Source organism: Lotus japonicus, chromosome 6 (assembly GCF_012489685.1).
Source record: "Lotus japonicus ecotype B-129 chromosome 6, LjGifu_v1.2".
In the NCBI taxonomy this organism is placed as follows: Eukaryota; Viridiplantae; Streptophyta; class Magnoliopsida; order Fabales; family Fabaceae; genus Lotus; species Lotus japonicus.
Window position 1 is genome coordinate 67,368,463 of NC_080046.1, and position 15,327 is coordinate 67,383,789.

At 37.1% G+C, this 15,327-nt stretch overlaps 2 protein-coding genes across 4 annotated transcripts; one reads left to right on the forward strand and one right to left on the reverse strand.

Moving 5' to 3' along the window:
* Positions 1–249: 249 nt before the first annotated feature.
* On the forward strand, positions 250–6,341 carry LOC130723509 (uncharacterized). The gene is made up of 11 exons (XM_057574582.1): positions 250–709; positions 1,079–1,209; positions 1,339–1,783; positions 1,881–1,996; positions 2,270–3,053; positions 3,285–3,728; positions 3,997–4,188; positions 4,296–4,523; positions 4,902–5,238; positions 5,349–5,532; positions 5,658–6,341. Exons 1-11 carry the CDS (start codon positions 509–511, stop codon positions 6,136–6,138), a joined length of 3,543 nt encoding a protein of 1,180 aa, XP_057430565.1. The 5' UTR covers positions 250–508; the 3' UTR covers positions 6,139–6,341.
* Positions 6,342–6,760: 419 nt separating this feature from the next.
* Positions 6,761–14,558, reverse strand: LOC130723510 (ATP-dependent DNA helicase Q-like 4A). 3 transcript variants are annotated; one of them, XM_057574584.1, is made up of 25 exons: positions 14,427–14,558; positions 14,107–14,343; positions 13,916–13,964; positions 13,397–13,690; positions 12,770–12,937; positions 12,553–12,683; positions 11,972–12,341; positions 11,761–11,892; positions 11,343–11,429; positions 11,121–11,248; positions 10,885–11,005; positions 10,651–10,802; positions 10,444–10,579; positions 9,997–10,120; positions 9,851–9,921; positions 9,699–9,767; positions 9,398–9,526; positions 9,139–9,297; positions 8,941–9,021; positions 8,655–8,816; positions 8,433–8,488; positions 8,036–8,168; positions 7,845–7,939; positions 7,603–7,680; positions 6,761–7,404 (listed from the first exon to the last, which is right to left on the reverse strand). In XM_057574584.1, exons 2-25 carry the CDS (start codon positions 14,271–14,273, stop codon positions 7,029–7,031), a joined length of 3,468 nt encoding a protein of 1,155 aa, XP_057430567.1. In that variant the 5' UTR covers positions 14,274–14,343; positions 14,427–14,558; the 3' UTR covers positions 6,761–7,028. The 3 variants fall into 3 exon arrangements, with proteins under 3 accessions (XP_057430567.1, XP_057430568.1, XP_057430566.1); XM_057574585.1 differs by having other exon boundaries at positions 14,419–14,536; XM_057574583.1 differs by having other exon boundaries at positions 14,107–14,538.
* Between the last annotated feature and the right edge of the window lie 769 nt (positions 14,559–15,327).

Consider the following 15,327-nt stretch of genomic DNA (forward strand, 5'->3'; position numbering starts at 1 on the left):
AAAAGAAACATTGTGAATTCGAGAAGGTAGTGGATAGAGAATGGGCCACGGGGACAAAATAGTCAAAAAGGGTAGGGCCAGGGGGGCATTAAGTCTAAAAAACGAAAAAGAGAGTGCCGTTGGGGTGACGTGGGCAATAGTAATACCCTCGTTAATTCTGTTGATTAATTAGTTAATTAATTGAGTTGTAAAAGAGTGTTAAACACGAACACGCCTTATAAACCCATTCCATGATATGATATAAATAAAACGAAACCAAACACGCCCTTCATATTTTCATTCATTCTCTCTCTCTGGAAGCTGAGTCCACTCGTCGCAACGTTTCTCTTCTGAATCGTTGTTTCGGTATTCAATTCAATTCTCAACTGTTTCTTCTATTTGCGATCATCCGTTGTTATTTTCTGCCGTTTCGTTGCGTTGCGATTCTCTTCTTCTTCTTCTTCTTCTTCTTCTTCTTCTTCTGCTGCGTTGGTACGACGTCGTTGCGGAGAATTTGATTGATTGAAGGATGGCTGCCGGAGTGGAGTTACCGGAGGGAAGAGCCGCTGGAATTGTGATGGAATTCCCTGTAGGCGATGAGGAGTCGTTGTCTTCGCCGCCGAGGGTGCCGAAGAGGCTCCGTCAAAGGCTTCTTGAGACGGAGTGCAAGTCCCCGAGTTCGGTGGAGGAAATCGAAGCCAAGCTTCGTGATGCTCATCTTCGTAGACAGGTGGCGTTTCTAATCACAAAAGTTTAGGGACTTCAAATTCAATATTCAACTTTTTTATTTTCCCCCTTTCCCTTCTTCTTACATATTATTACTCAACCACGTGTAATTCATTTAATTTGTTTGATTAATCACTTTTATGTATGAATTGCTAAGTTTTGTTGTGTGTATTGGTTTGAAAGCAAGCATGTTTAAGTTTGTAGCATCAAGCATGTTATTGTTATGGTTTCTTTTCTTTTACGCGATGTTCTTCTGTTTCCCTTTCCTCCCTTTTTACTCATGTTTTTATTCTTGCCTCTGATTCAAGTTTTTATAATATGGATTGTGTTGGTTTATGATCCTTTCTCCTTATCAAACTTCTCTTGACTGCAGAAGCACTATGAGGAACTGTCAAGTAAGGCACGTGCAAAGCCAAGAAGCCCCTCACGGTCTTCATCTCAGGATGATGATCCTGATCCGGCTCAGCGACTAGAAGCAAAGCTGCAAGCTGCTGAACAGAAGAGGTGGCTTTTCTTAGGATCAATGCTTGGGTTTAAGTCTTGTAATCCAATTATATATATTTTTATAAAATTATTTGACTTATACTTAATTATTTCTTCTACAATTGAGATCATTTACTGCCTTTTTGACAGGTTGAGCATTTTGACAAAAGCTCAGAGGCGCTTAGCAAGGCAGGATGCGTTGCGTCAAGCAGCCAAAAATGGAGTTGAAATGCGCCATGAGAATGAACGGCTGGAGCTTGGGACAAAAGTGGAATCACGTGTTCAGCAGGCAGAGACTAATAGGATGCTTATCCTCAAGGCTCACAGGCAAAGAAGGGCATCTCTTAGAGAAAGGGCATCCCAGTCATTGATGAGAAGAATGGCTCGAGAGATCAAATACAAGGAGTGCGTACGTGCTGCAATTCACCAGAAACGAGTTGCTGCTGAAACAAAACGACTTGGGTTGTTGGAAGCTGAAAAGAAGAAGGCACGCGCTCGAGTCTTGCAGGTGAGACATGTGGCGAAATCTGTAACTCACCAGCGTGAGATTGAGCGAAGGAAAAAGAAAGATGAGTTGGAAGATCGATTACAAAGGGTAAGTTCAGGGGCATTTCCCCCTTTAAAAATGTCTAATGTTACACGGTTCTTTATGGTGCTTGTTTATAACCAAGTCTCTTGATTTATATTATCAGGCAAAAAGACAACGAGCTGAATATCTCAGGCACAGGGGGAGGTTAAGTGCTTATGCGCAAGAGAATTGGATTAGAATGTCAAAGCAAGCAGAATATCTTTCCAAAAAACTAGCAAGGTTATTTGAATTTAAAATGTGATATGTTTCTATTGCAACATTTAGGCAGCTTCTCGAACATAACTGATTCAGTCGTGGTCATTGTGGTGGAGGCTTAAGCTTATATATTTATTTTTTATAGGATGGATTTATTATTTGGAGATATTTTTTTTTTTCATTTATTGGGCACAACACACCTTCCAAATTGAAGTGCAACAGATGTATTTAACTGCTTTTTACTAAATGTTACTATATTACTATTGGAGTTCTCCTAACCTGATTAATTTCTTTAAGGTGCTGGAGGCGGTTCCAAAGGCAGAAGAGAACAACCTTTACCTTGGCAAAGGCATATGATATGCTGGGGCTCAATGAAAAATCTGTCAAGTCGATGCCATTTGATCAGCTTGCTCTTCTGATTGAATCAGCTTCTACTCTTCAGACCGTGAAAACTTTACTTGACCGGTTGGAGAACCGCCTCAAATTGTCAACAACAGTTGCTCCTCGTAATCATATGTCAAGTTTGGATAACATTGATCACCTTCTGAAACGGGTTGCTACCCCCAAGAAAAAGGCTACTCCCAGGAGTTCTTTGAGAAGCAGGGGGGTGAGGAAAATAGATTCAGTCAAGAGGTCAAACAATAGCTTAGCTGGGTTATCAAGATATCCAGTGAGAATTGTTCTTTGTGCTTATATGATATTGGGTCATCCAGATGCTGTTTTCAGTGGAACGGGAGAACGTGAGATTTCTTTGGCCAAGTCTGCTAAAGAATTTGTCCAAATGTTTGAGCTGTTAATAAAGGTTATTCTAGAGGGGCCGATACAGAGTTCTGATGAAGAGTCTCTCTCAACCGTTATGAGGCGTTGTACCTTCAGATCACAGCTTTCCGCCTTTGATAAAGCATGGTGCTCATACTTAAATTGTTTTGTGGTCTGGAAGGTTAAGGATGCCCAATCATTGGAGGAAGATTTGGTTAGAGCAGCTTGCCAGCTTGAGGCTTCTATGATTCAAACTTGCAAATTAACCCCAGAAGGAGTTGGTAGTCAGCTTAGTCATGATATGAAAGCTATTCTGCATCAGGTGAGGCATATTAAAGATAATCAGATGTATAAATTGTTGCATTTCTTTTTCCCTTCTTTAACAGTTTTCTGATCATTTACTTAGATTTATTCCTAAAAAATATATGCATTCTGACTTATAGCTAGTTGGGTCTTTTCTGCTTCCAATATGGGTGTTTCTTCCCTTTAACTGTTTCAGTATTGCTGCAAGTATGCTTTGGCTTTATCTTCTTTTTGTGCCTTTCAAATGCAGGTCACTGAAGATCAAAAACTTTTGAGAGAAAAAGTGCTGCATCTGAGTGGAAATGCTGGGATTGAGCGTATGGAATGTGCACTATCGGAGACAAGATCCAGATACTTAAGTGTACAGGATAACGACAGCCCAATGAGGTTTACAACTCAGTCGGTGTCTCCAACTCCAATTTCTAATGTTGCCAGCTCAAGTGAAAGAAATATTTCAAATGAGAGTAATCATAAGACAAGCCGAGTAGTTCGCTCCCTTTTTAAGGAGACCAACACTTCCCCTATAGAGTCCAGCTTCTCTGCAACTAGAACCAGTTCAATTAGTCAGCTCGGTTCTTCCTCTGAAAAGTTGGCGGCAGAGAATGAGTTTCTTGTTAATGAATTTGTCCATGAGCATCACCGTAGTTTTGCTGATGGCCTTGATGTATCTGATCACATTCAAAACCGCATTGAGGTGAGTACGTCTTTATAAAATTGCTACCATGATATTGATGGCTGATTTTAGAGAAGGCTTTAGTTAGTGGCTCTGCTTCAGGCCTTTGATGTTGACCTGCTGCTCTGTTATCCCTCCAACTACGAAATTTCCCTCCCTCTAAACAAAGAATCTGTCCCTTTGGAGTTATTGTTAAATATACGAAAGCGATATATAATCTTAAATTTGTGGACTGCTGATGACCTATATTATATTTTAATTTATGATTCATTCTCTTTTTATCTTGCAGGGGAATATAATAAAACAGACAATGGAGAAGGCCTTTTGGGATGGTATCATGGAATCTGTTGAGCAGGATCAGCCCAACTATGACCAGATTATTCAACTCATGGGAGAGGTTAGGGATGAAATTTGTGAGATGGCTCCGAAAAGCTGGAAGGAGGATATTGTTGCAGCCATTGACTTGGAAATTCTTTCTCAGGTAGTAACTTAATTCTCTGTATGCGACATGTGGTGGCTATTAGTTGCATCATTGGCATATAGCTAACCATAATTTCTCCTTTTCTGTTATCTTTTGTGTATCTGAAGGTGCTGAGATCTGGTAACCTGGATGTTGATTGCCTTGGAAAAATTCTTCGGTTTTCACTAGGTTGCTTGCAGAAGCTCTCATCTCCAGCCAATGAGGAGATAATGAAGGCCACACACGAGACATTATTCTCCGAGTTGAGTGAAATATGTCAATCTAGAGATGAGTCAAACAAGTCTTGTGTTGTAGCCTTGGTGAAGGGTCTGAAATTTGTCCTGGAACAGATTCAGGTGTGTTGCACTTTCTATTTGTTTGTTCTCTTTACTTGATTTTTTATCTCCTAAAGTTTACTTGATTAATATGTTATCCTTTTCTCCTTTCATTTGTTTGTTACCTATGAGGGATGCTTCTTTGGTAACATTAACTTGCCACTGCTTTCAAATGTTGTTTTTTGGCGTATTTCATTGAAATGTCTTGGGATGTGCTATGATTGACTGTCCATTTAAATAGATTCAAACTTCCAATCAATTTGCTTGATTTGTACTTTGTTGTAGAGTACAAAACCTAACTTCACATAAAACAGGCCATGTTCTCTTTATCTTCCTGTAGACTTTATTTTGAGTAAATTTGCACCAGCATGGATATGTGATAACAAATTTTTGTGACAGATTCTTAAGAAAGAGATAAGCAAAGCACGCATAAGATTAATGGAGCCTTTGATTAAGGGACCTGCTGGTCTGGACTACCTCAGGAATGTCTTTGCTAACAAATATGGATCTCCGTCTGATGCCAGTACCTCTCTGCCGTCAACAGTGAGGTGGCTATCATCTATTTGGAATTGCAAAGATCAGGAATGGGAAGAACATGTGAATTTCTCCTCAGCATTGGCTGACAATTCATTCCAAGAATGGCTTCCTTCAACTACTCTCAGAACTGGGGGAAATATTATGCTCAAAACTGCTGGCAGTCCAATGGCAGTTTCTCCTGATGGTGCAAGTACTAAAGGTTCTACATTTGAGAAACTAGCTTTCTTATTTTGTTCATTTTCAGTTTGCTTCAAAAAAGAAGTTTGCGCTGTTCACATTTTAATACTAGTTTGTATGTTTTTTTATCAGGTAATCAGCAGACAGAATGCAAAGGAGAACAAGTTGATCTAGTTGTGAGGCTTGGTTTGCTAAAACTAGTAAGTGGAATAACTGGCCTGAAACAAGATGATCTACCAGAAACTTTATCTCTTAATTTCTCCAGGCTGAGATCTGTTCAGGCTCAGGTTCAAAAGATTATTGTGATTTCTACGAGGTAAATGAATTGCATAATATTTGTGTCTTGAAGTTGTCACACTGAACTGAGTTTTTTCAATTGATTGTTATTTTGTGTGTATTTATGTATATTTTACTATATTATCTTTATTTTGGGAATTGCAGCATTCTTATATGCCGCCAGATTCTTCTGAGTGAAAAGGCGGTAGCTACACCTGCAGATTTGGAAAACGTAGTGTCCAAGTGTGCTGAACAACTGTTAGATCTCTTAGACCGTGTTGAAGATGCTAATATTCAGGATATTGTGGAAGTGATTTGCAATTTGCCCACAGTTGATGGTGAAGAAGATGCAGGAAAAGTTCAGTCAAGAAAGGAAGTTGCTGCAAGGATGATAGGGAAGAGTTTACAAGCTGGGGATGTTGTGTTTGAGAGGGTGTTCAGTGCTGTCTATTCAGCTATGCGAGGAGTTGTGCTTGGGGGAAGTGGGACCCGTGGGAGGAAATTAGCAGAAATGGCTCTGGTGAAAGTTGGAGGTGGTGTTCTGACTGAAAAGGTAGTGGAAGCTGCTGGTATTTTGATTGTGGCTGCCACTATATCAGTCAATGTTCATGAGCCATGGTATAAATATTTGACTGATAACATGTGAATATAATTTGGTAAAGTACATCTGTACATGAAGAATAATGCACACGTTTGTACATAGGAGTTAGTGTGTGAAGTCGTCAGCTGTTTTATCTTAGGTTTGTTGTAGAATTCTTTTGATGTCACGAACAACCATGTATATAGCTATCTGAACTTTAAGATTTAAATTGCTAGTATATATAATTTGTGATTTATTTTTCGTTCTGATCTTTGTTGTGTTTCCTGAAAATAAAACTACCAAATAAATTATTAGCAACCAACAACCAATGATCAATTTTCTAAATACTATCTTAAATTAAGAGTCGCTTCAATCACTGCTGGATATTGCAGTACTTGTTAACAAGTCATATTTTAGTATTTCACAGAGCATCCATAAAACTCTGTAACTGCAGCTGCCTCACGACAAGTTGAAGGGATTCATATCCTAATTTCACGCTTTGACTATTTGTATTTTCAGTGTTTATTTAGCTAAAGTAACTGAAAATTGGATTTTGATGTAAGTTTTCCCGTGAATAGAACTTTGATCAGCCCTCTATCACTTACGGTTATCGGCTATAGAGATACATGGCTATAGAGAGATACATTGTTGTTTAATAAGACAAAAATTATAATCGTACTTAACTAAATTTCATCTATTTACAAGGAAAGCAGCCAAAGTTTTTATTTACCAAATTGAACTTGTACTTGTTAGCCAGCACTATTCAATTAATAATATCAGAATAAATTAGACAACAAATCCTGCTAGTTCACTGCCATTACACTCAGTTATGCAGTTTTATTTCGTTGATCTGCATTTATTGATCATCTTTGCCTGCTGTAGTGGAATTAAACTTCGTTCCCAAAACTATAATTACTTGAAGGTGGATCCACCAAAAGCCCTATAACATAACAATTTCAAGAACCTGTCCATTGAGGTAGTACCCTTCCTCCGGCATTTGTACAAGGTGTTTTATTTAATGCTTCGTTTTCCAAGTTGTCAAAGTCTAGTTCTTCATCAAGGCATCCATGGTAATAATCTTCTTCTTCAGAATCATAAATCTCAGTTCTTTTAGTCTGTCTCTTCACTGTCATTTTCTTTGATCGACCAGTGCTTTTGGTGAAGTCATCTTCGGCATTTGCAGATGCATCTCCACTTGCTGCCTCTCGTCGCCTTTTGGCGGAATCAGCACTGCCTTTGCTGCCGCTGCTGCTTTTGTCCAACTTGTAATATTCATTTATGGTGTCTTCAATGGTTTCCAGTAACCGATCCCCATACTTGCTTACTTTAGTCCTGTGATAAACCCAAACGTTAACGGAAGCTATTTCAGTAACCAGGACGCTTAAGTGAATGCTTGGCCTTGTCTACAAAACTTAGAATTGATTCTACTTTTAGAGAAGCTAAGGAAAGTAGCTTCTCCCCACCATGATTTTGACTTCTTTCTGAATGAGTCTCCAAACAGACTATAAACTATTCCAAGAATGAACTTACTTGCTAATGCCGTTGATATCAAGAAGTTCTTCTTTTGTTCTTGGCACTCTCTTGCTTATTTGCTGCAACGTAGCATTACTAAACAACAGAAACAGCAGCTTATTAGATGCTTTTACACTCAAGTATGTGGTAAGCCATAACTCAAAGAGTACATGAACCCTATAAAATAATTGATTTTTTTTTGAAATCCCTAAAATAATTGTTGTATTATAAGAAGAAAATGAAAATATCCAATAACTTACCCAAATATGTGGTAAGCCATAACACCATCTGCAGCTTCTCTAACAAGAGTTGTCCGCAACATCCGCAAAGCACTGTATAACTTTGCTGAAAGATTCTGAAGTAGATTTTTTTTTGAAAAATATAATTCAACTGAGTTAGACATTTCAACAAAACCAGAAAAAGTTTAAGAAAAAAAAAAAACATTTTATACCAAGTCCACTTCAGTCTGAGGTTGGTCAGTCATGTCAATTACTGGAGGATTCAGCTTCCCAGATGTAAGAGGGCCTTTAGCTGGAGTTAAATCACATTTCCCATGCTTTGATGCCTTTACAGGGGACGGGAATCTACGAAAGTTAAAGATGCATAAATGCATGTATTGTGAACTTGAGGCCAGAGAAAGCTGAAACAAGAATTCAAGTGAAACTGAAGTCGAGCTAAAGTAATCTAAGGCTAACAGCATTAAACCCCTAACTTGGGCAATTAATATCATTTTATATAAGCTCTCACACAAGAATAAGAAACTCAGTTAAAGTTGTTCAATCAAACATAAGAATTAGCATCTTGATTCACAAATTCAAGCAAGAGATAACTTGATCAGATCGGCAAACCTCAATACAATTCTCTGGCCACCAGACAACAAATTACGGACCTTGTGCTCATTTACCTAAAATACAATTCAACACATTAGACAACTAGAAGTTAGTAAAATCTGATTATAGAAAGTAACATTAAAAAGCTATATCACTCGTTTGAAGCATGATTGGAAAAAAATAAAAATTGGAGGGAATTGCAACATACAAACAAATTAGAGTAGGCTGGGTCTATGTTACCTTCAATACTGAAGATACTGATCCATAAATATCACTTTTTTTTACCTCCTCCAAAATAATATCTTCAACAACCAGACGATGCAATACACGGGAAGCCTCACCCTTAGCTAGAGGCTTCCCAGCACCATGCAGCCTCACAGTCTCATGCCGGTGTTTCTTGACCTAATTTTGATGGTACAAGTACAAGATCAAAGAGAAACATTACTGACTATGAAAATCCAGAAAACAGTGCAAAGAATGAAAAAATTAGAAAAACAAAGAAAACAAGCAATGCTCATTAACATACCAACTGGCTTAAGGAACCACGATACACTTTTAATATATGAGACGAAGAGAACCTTTGTCCCGTTAGCTTAATTAGTTCAACCTAAACAGATGACAATTAAAGTACTTAAACTGAGAACAAGTAGGCTCAGTTATTACATACTAACATAATTACATAAAGTTTTGGGATAGACATAATGGATAGAAATTGCTTCCCGACCAGTTCTTTTGCAATCCCTGTGACATCTTTCTCAACGAAACTTGTAACTCTCAAGCAATTATCACATGTTTTCTGACAGGTTGAAGAATCAAATTTCTCCCCAAAATGAGCAAGCTGAAGAAGACGCCGACAATCAACATCATTTTCACAATAACTGACCTGAGAAAGTTCAATGGAAGAATTGAGTGATGCACACATATATATAAATAAATAAAAATTAGTAATAGTATAGTATTCCAAAGTGCTTAAAAAATGGTACCATTCGCAAAAGGTTTTCTGAGTTTGTTTCCTGTATTCTTCCTGAATTTGTCATATTTGAACGATTGTATCCAGATGTCATGGAGCTTTGCTCTATTGCTCCTTGACTCAACATATGCTTAACTCGTATCTATAAGTATGATATACAACTAGATATAAGCATTAAGCAATGAACGAATAAAAGAAAAGAAAGGAGAATAGGATCTCAATCATCACTTGTTTCACATGGTTTGCACGTAAGTAATATAAATGTTAAGACAAATTAACATTCAAGAAGTAGTAGTGTTGCAATTGGTACTAACATAATCACCATAGTTATAATATAATACACAAGATGAACGTTGACCATCTCTACCAGCTCGTCCACATTCCTGGGAAGAAAAGGATAAACACACATGTAAGCCAACAGAACCAAAACCTAAGCCCAATACATATTTTGATGATTTGCCAATACCTGATGATAGCCTTCAATAGATTTTGGGAGCGAATGATGGATTACAAAGCGAACATCGGGCTTGTTAATACCTGAAATATCAACTTTATATTATGAATCTATTTAATTAATCAGTGCAAAAAGATGTAGCAGAGAAGCAAATTTACCCATGCCAAAGGCCACAGTAGCGCAAATTATATTGACCTCATCTTTACTCCATTGCTTTTGAACAAAAGCACGTTGAGCAGGATCCATGTTCCCATGATAATATGTACATTTATGCCCACATTCCTGAAAAATGAACATAACCAGATAATATATATTCACAAGCCATACAAATAGATGTTAATTTCAAAAATAATATTCATTGAAAAAATTTCAATTAGCTACTTAAAACTGGGTTCCATGTGTAGGAGGGTCACAAGAGTGCAGTTATGGTTTACCAGATACTCATATCATCATGTGGAAACAGTAAAACCCAAACAACAAGCAGCATGCTGAAAAGAGGGAAAGGGAAAAAGGAAAAAGGAAAAAGGAAAAAAAAGAACAAATAGGAAAATCCCATCCGTTCATCAATCAAACCTTCAACTTATACAAGTAATGAGTAGACCAACCTGTAATTTTTCAGCAACCTTTTCACAGTCCATTCGTGAAAGACAATAGATAATGCCACATTCATCAAAATGATTTTCCCTAATGAATTTGTCAATGTCCTCCACACACTTTTTGGTCTTGGGGACAACTGAATACCTGCAATGTTTAAAATGAACATGATTCATACGTTCAAGGTTTATTTAGAACTGGATCTTTGTGTAACGCACCATAAGTTTGGTCGATTAAAACTTTGCCGGAAAATAATGCAGTTAATGAGACCAAGTGCTTGCACAACATCTTCCTTTACACTAGCTGTTGCTGTCGCTGTTAAAGCTAAAACAGGAGTATTTGGGAATTTCTGTTTCAAAATACCAAGTCCCTGTGGAAATTAAAGAAATGATTAACATTTAAATTATATACCACATATATTACATCAGATTGAAAGGTACAGAAGTCCTAACCTGATAATCTGGTCTAAAATCATGCCCCCATTGGCTCACACAGTGAGCCTCATCAATTACAATCCTGGACAGCAACTCACGGACATGTAAATTCTCCAATTGTCGCAGAAGAACATCGCTTCTGCATTAAAAATAACATTATGGAAATGAAAAATATGATTCTCAAGTTAAAAGTGTATATCTCAAGAGAATAAAACGCTTTGAAGAGTTAAATCGCTCTAAATAGTAACACTTACCTTGCAACCTTTTCGGGTGTCACATACAACAACTTGTATTTACAGTAATCAGAATTAAGTTCTCTAAGGATCTCTTGTTGTTCAGACCATTCTATGTTGGCACTTAAGCAAACAGCAGGTATATTTGCCTATATGGCAAGCCATAAGGAGCAAATAAGCATATATCTATTAGACAAAAACATGATGAATAATGAAAGAATATCAGTTAAAAATAAGTTATACCTGCAATAGGTGCATTATTTGATCTTGAATAAGGGAGACAAGGGGAGAAATTACTAATGTTATACCAGGACAAATAAGAGCTGGTAGCTGCAACACAAGACAGATCAAAGTTTTAATATCACAGTAAAATCTAAAAGCAACTTTTCTAGTAAAGGAAATTAATGTAAGTTACTCTAGGAAACATCAATTTCCTTTATAATTAAACCATAATTCCAAAAAACTTGCATAAGAAAGAAATTAAACCATAATTCATAATACTAATACCAAGCAATCTATGCAACCAATTATGATAGAATAGAAGAATTAAAATGGATAAAAATTCAGCATTAAAACCAGTTAAATTGTATCAACAGTATACTTGTAAATGAGGAAGGAAGAAGGCCATAACTCATAGAGGTCTCTTGAAAAATAATGTTACCTGATAAGTCAGACTCTTTCCTCCACCAGTGGGCATCAAAACAAAAACATCACATCCGCTCATTGTTGCATTAATGACCTCTCTTTGATTGGGACGAAATGAGTGATTCCCAAATACTCTTTTATTATTAACCTAAGAGTATGAAAAGAAAAAAAACTATGAACATGATGAGTTACATGCACTGGAAACTGACAATAATTCAGTTAAGTACCTCCAAGTCTTTTGTCCAAGGAAAATCTTGGCTGCTCCATCGTTTGTCTCCAGAACCTTCGATGTAATTAACTTCAATATTTTTTGGGATGAATGCTTCCCTCTCTACTGGACCTGATGGCATACCATACCTATCTACAGAAGAGAATGAAACAGACTGGAATGATGACCCATATGTCCCATTACCCATATAAGCCTGGGAATCATATGTCTTTGGTCCACTACTAAGGAAAGGTTGCCGAGGTGTTTCATACACGAAAGATGTAGGCGGCGCAGTTGATGCAGAAAAATGTGACTTTTGTCTTTCCTCAGCAAGATTACTGGAGTGAATATATTTTTCAAGCTGCTGAATTTGCTTCTTGAGCTGTGACCTAGCATTAGCAACAGATTTTATTTTCAACCCAAATGCTATTCAGTTTAAAGGGATATGCTGCTGCATTTCTTTTCCAACCATAATGATCCATCATAATTATATATTAAAAAGGTAATGATGACGAAGCCTCTTAGTGGTTTCCTTGTATTATATGCAGTATACATTAAAAGTGAAAATGTTACAAACGAAAAAAATAATCCAAGACATACCTATCTTGGTGAAGTTTGGATATGTCTGTAGAACTGAGGTTCTCAACATTGTCAAGTAGTTCATTAGAGATAACAATTAGATTATCCTTCAATTCCTGCAAGTGACTTGCTGCTTCAGGGCAATGCCCTAACTGCATCCAGTTTCAGAATTAAGTATATTGATTTGACATATAAATATGGGTGGTTAATGAAAGAATAAAATATGTCTGATCAATACCTTGCAACCATGGCTGCAGTCCACACACAGCTCTGGTGGCAAAAGGTTATCATGTCCAGCAAAATTATCTTTATCTGCAGTTGGTGTAATTGGAGGAAGCCTGGACATTGATGGTTGGGGAGTGCAACTAGACTGGTATTGTTCCACGATTTGGTCAACATCAATGGTCTAAAAGGTAGAGCCAAAGAATGACATAAATAAAGAGCGAGATAAGCATGACTAATGTATTTCGAAAAGAAAAAAAAGATAAGATGAGATAGGATGAGAAAAATAACAGAACAGTCACACCAACAAGAAGGAACAAGAGGACAAGATTTCAAAATGAGTAAAATTGTCAAACTTCCTCAACAGTTTCCAGTTCACGAAAAAGTTGGGCAGACAGGTACCTTCTTGTTGGATAACAAAAACTAAACTCATTAGCAAAGTGGTATAAGTTAAACAAACAAGTGAAATTCCACATCGATGCAACTTAAAAAATGAGCCCTTTGATATTATAACTGGTCCATTCAACCATTTAAAAACATGCTAAAATACGATGCTACTTCATATTGTTGGACGTTTACATGCCTTTGATAGAAAGATCGAAATGATTTGATCATTAAGATCAACCAAAGCATACTACATTACCTCAAGTATGTCATCATCATCATCAATATGAACAGGCATGCATTTTGTAGACTCATTGATTTGGTCTGTGTACTTTGTATGGTTGTTCACTGAACTATCCAAAACCTGAGATCTATGATTAATGACAATTGGAGTAGTGGTGACATCAGAATGCCTAGGCATATTGTTTTCATGGCTTCCTTGGAAGGAAGTTGCTGCCATGCTTTCATGAAGCTGAGGAGTAACTTTAACAGTTTCTCCAGGTTGGACATAGTTCCTGGTAGAATTCTGTGGAGTTGTAATAGCAAGCCAAGCCTGTCCGCAATTGTTTCATCAGAAGTTATTACAAATTATAGAAGTTTCAGAAAAAGAAAAAGAAAACATTCAGCATTGATTTAAGTAACTCAGAACCAAAATCAGCATTTGTTTCAATAGAAGTCATTACCAAATGATATAACTGCAAAAAAGTTACACAGTGATAACAAAGCGATAACCTGTAGTAAAACTATTGATGCTCACATAGCGTTTATAGAATTATACCTTGTCAACTTGTACTCTTTCTGAACCTTGACTTTGTCGTAATACAAACCTGGTAAAATGAATGTGTTGTGTTAGAGAGCAAATTGAAATTGTGGTGGAATTAAGCTACCAATGAATTATATCAAGTTTGACTCAAATCCAATATGATAAATTTGAAGTGGAGTAAGATATTGTTGCAATAAAAGGCATACCTCTGAGACCCAGTCCCAGGGGGTGGTTCTTGATAGGAAGGGCTCTTGTGAGTTGGAAGAGAGAAGAGAAAATTGGAGCTCAGAAACTTGGCTTGGGATGCGAAATTGTGTTGAGCATTGGCGTGTTGCGACCAATTGGTTTGAGGAGGCTTGGCGCTTGGTTGCATTTGAGCAGTGATGAGATGAATGAAACAATGAAACAATCGGAAGAAGGAGCAGCAATGGAAAAATGAAACCCTAGAAAATGGAAATGGAAAAGTGAGGGAACAAAATGAGAATAAGGTAGGAAGAGAAACTGAAGCAAAAGCAAACCCAGTAACTGAAATATGAAGAGAAGAGAAGAGGGAGAGGAAGTGGCGGTCGGAGATCAGAGATCAGAGATCAGCGAAGAGGTGCGTTCGTTCTCTTTCGAATGGCGGGATTTTTCATTTCATCATTTCTCTTCAAAACTTAAAATTGCTACCGGTTTTCGGATTTTCAAGTTCCGAATTATTTCGGAATCTTAGATTCCGAAATTAATTCGTGATTTTTAGTTCAAAATACATCTAACACTACACTTTTGAGTAAAAAACCACACTTTTGAGTAAAAAAGTGCTTCGGAAACCTTATTTCCGAAATATTTCGGAAACTGAGTTTCCGTAAGTGGGGTGACATTTCTAATGGTTGGGGTGCCAAATCTAATGATCGCACAATTCCTATGTTTACTCTTTAATTTCTAAACCAATATCAAGTCGCTGTTTTAATTTTCTTTACGTTTATTTTTTTATGGTGACCTCTTTACGTTTATTAAAAGATCCATTTTAAAACAATAAAATTTTCTTAATATTTTTTTAGTAATAATTTTTTTTTTATAAATGAAAATTCAAACACTTCCAAAATAGTGTTATAAATATTTTTCTTAGGTTTTGATTCAATCCGTTCCTTGACTAAAGCCCCTTCCAAGCTTAACGGTGGATTCCAGGTCCAATTCAGGTTCAACTGCCCTTCCAACTCAAGTCTGCTACTGTGCGGTTTGCCTTTTTACAGTCTCTAGGTACCCAAGTGAACCAATAAGCCTCAAATGCTTGTAACATGTTTATGATATCACATACTAGATTTCTAATCACACCATCTCCTTTGCCCCTTGCATGCTTAAATAACCTCTAATGAATCAAATTCAAATATCACCTTGGTGCAACCTAGAATTGCAACAAACGTCACAACATCCCTTAACATTAGAGC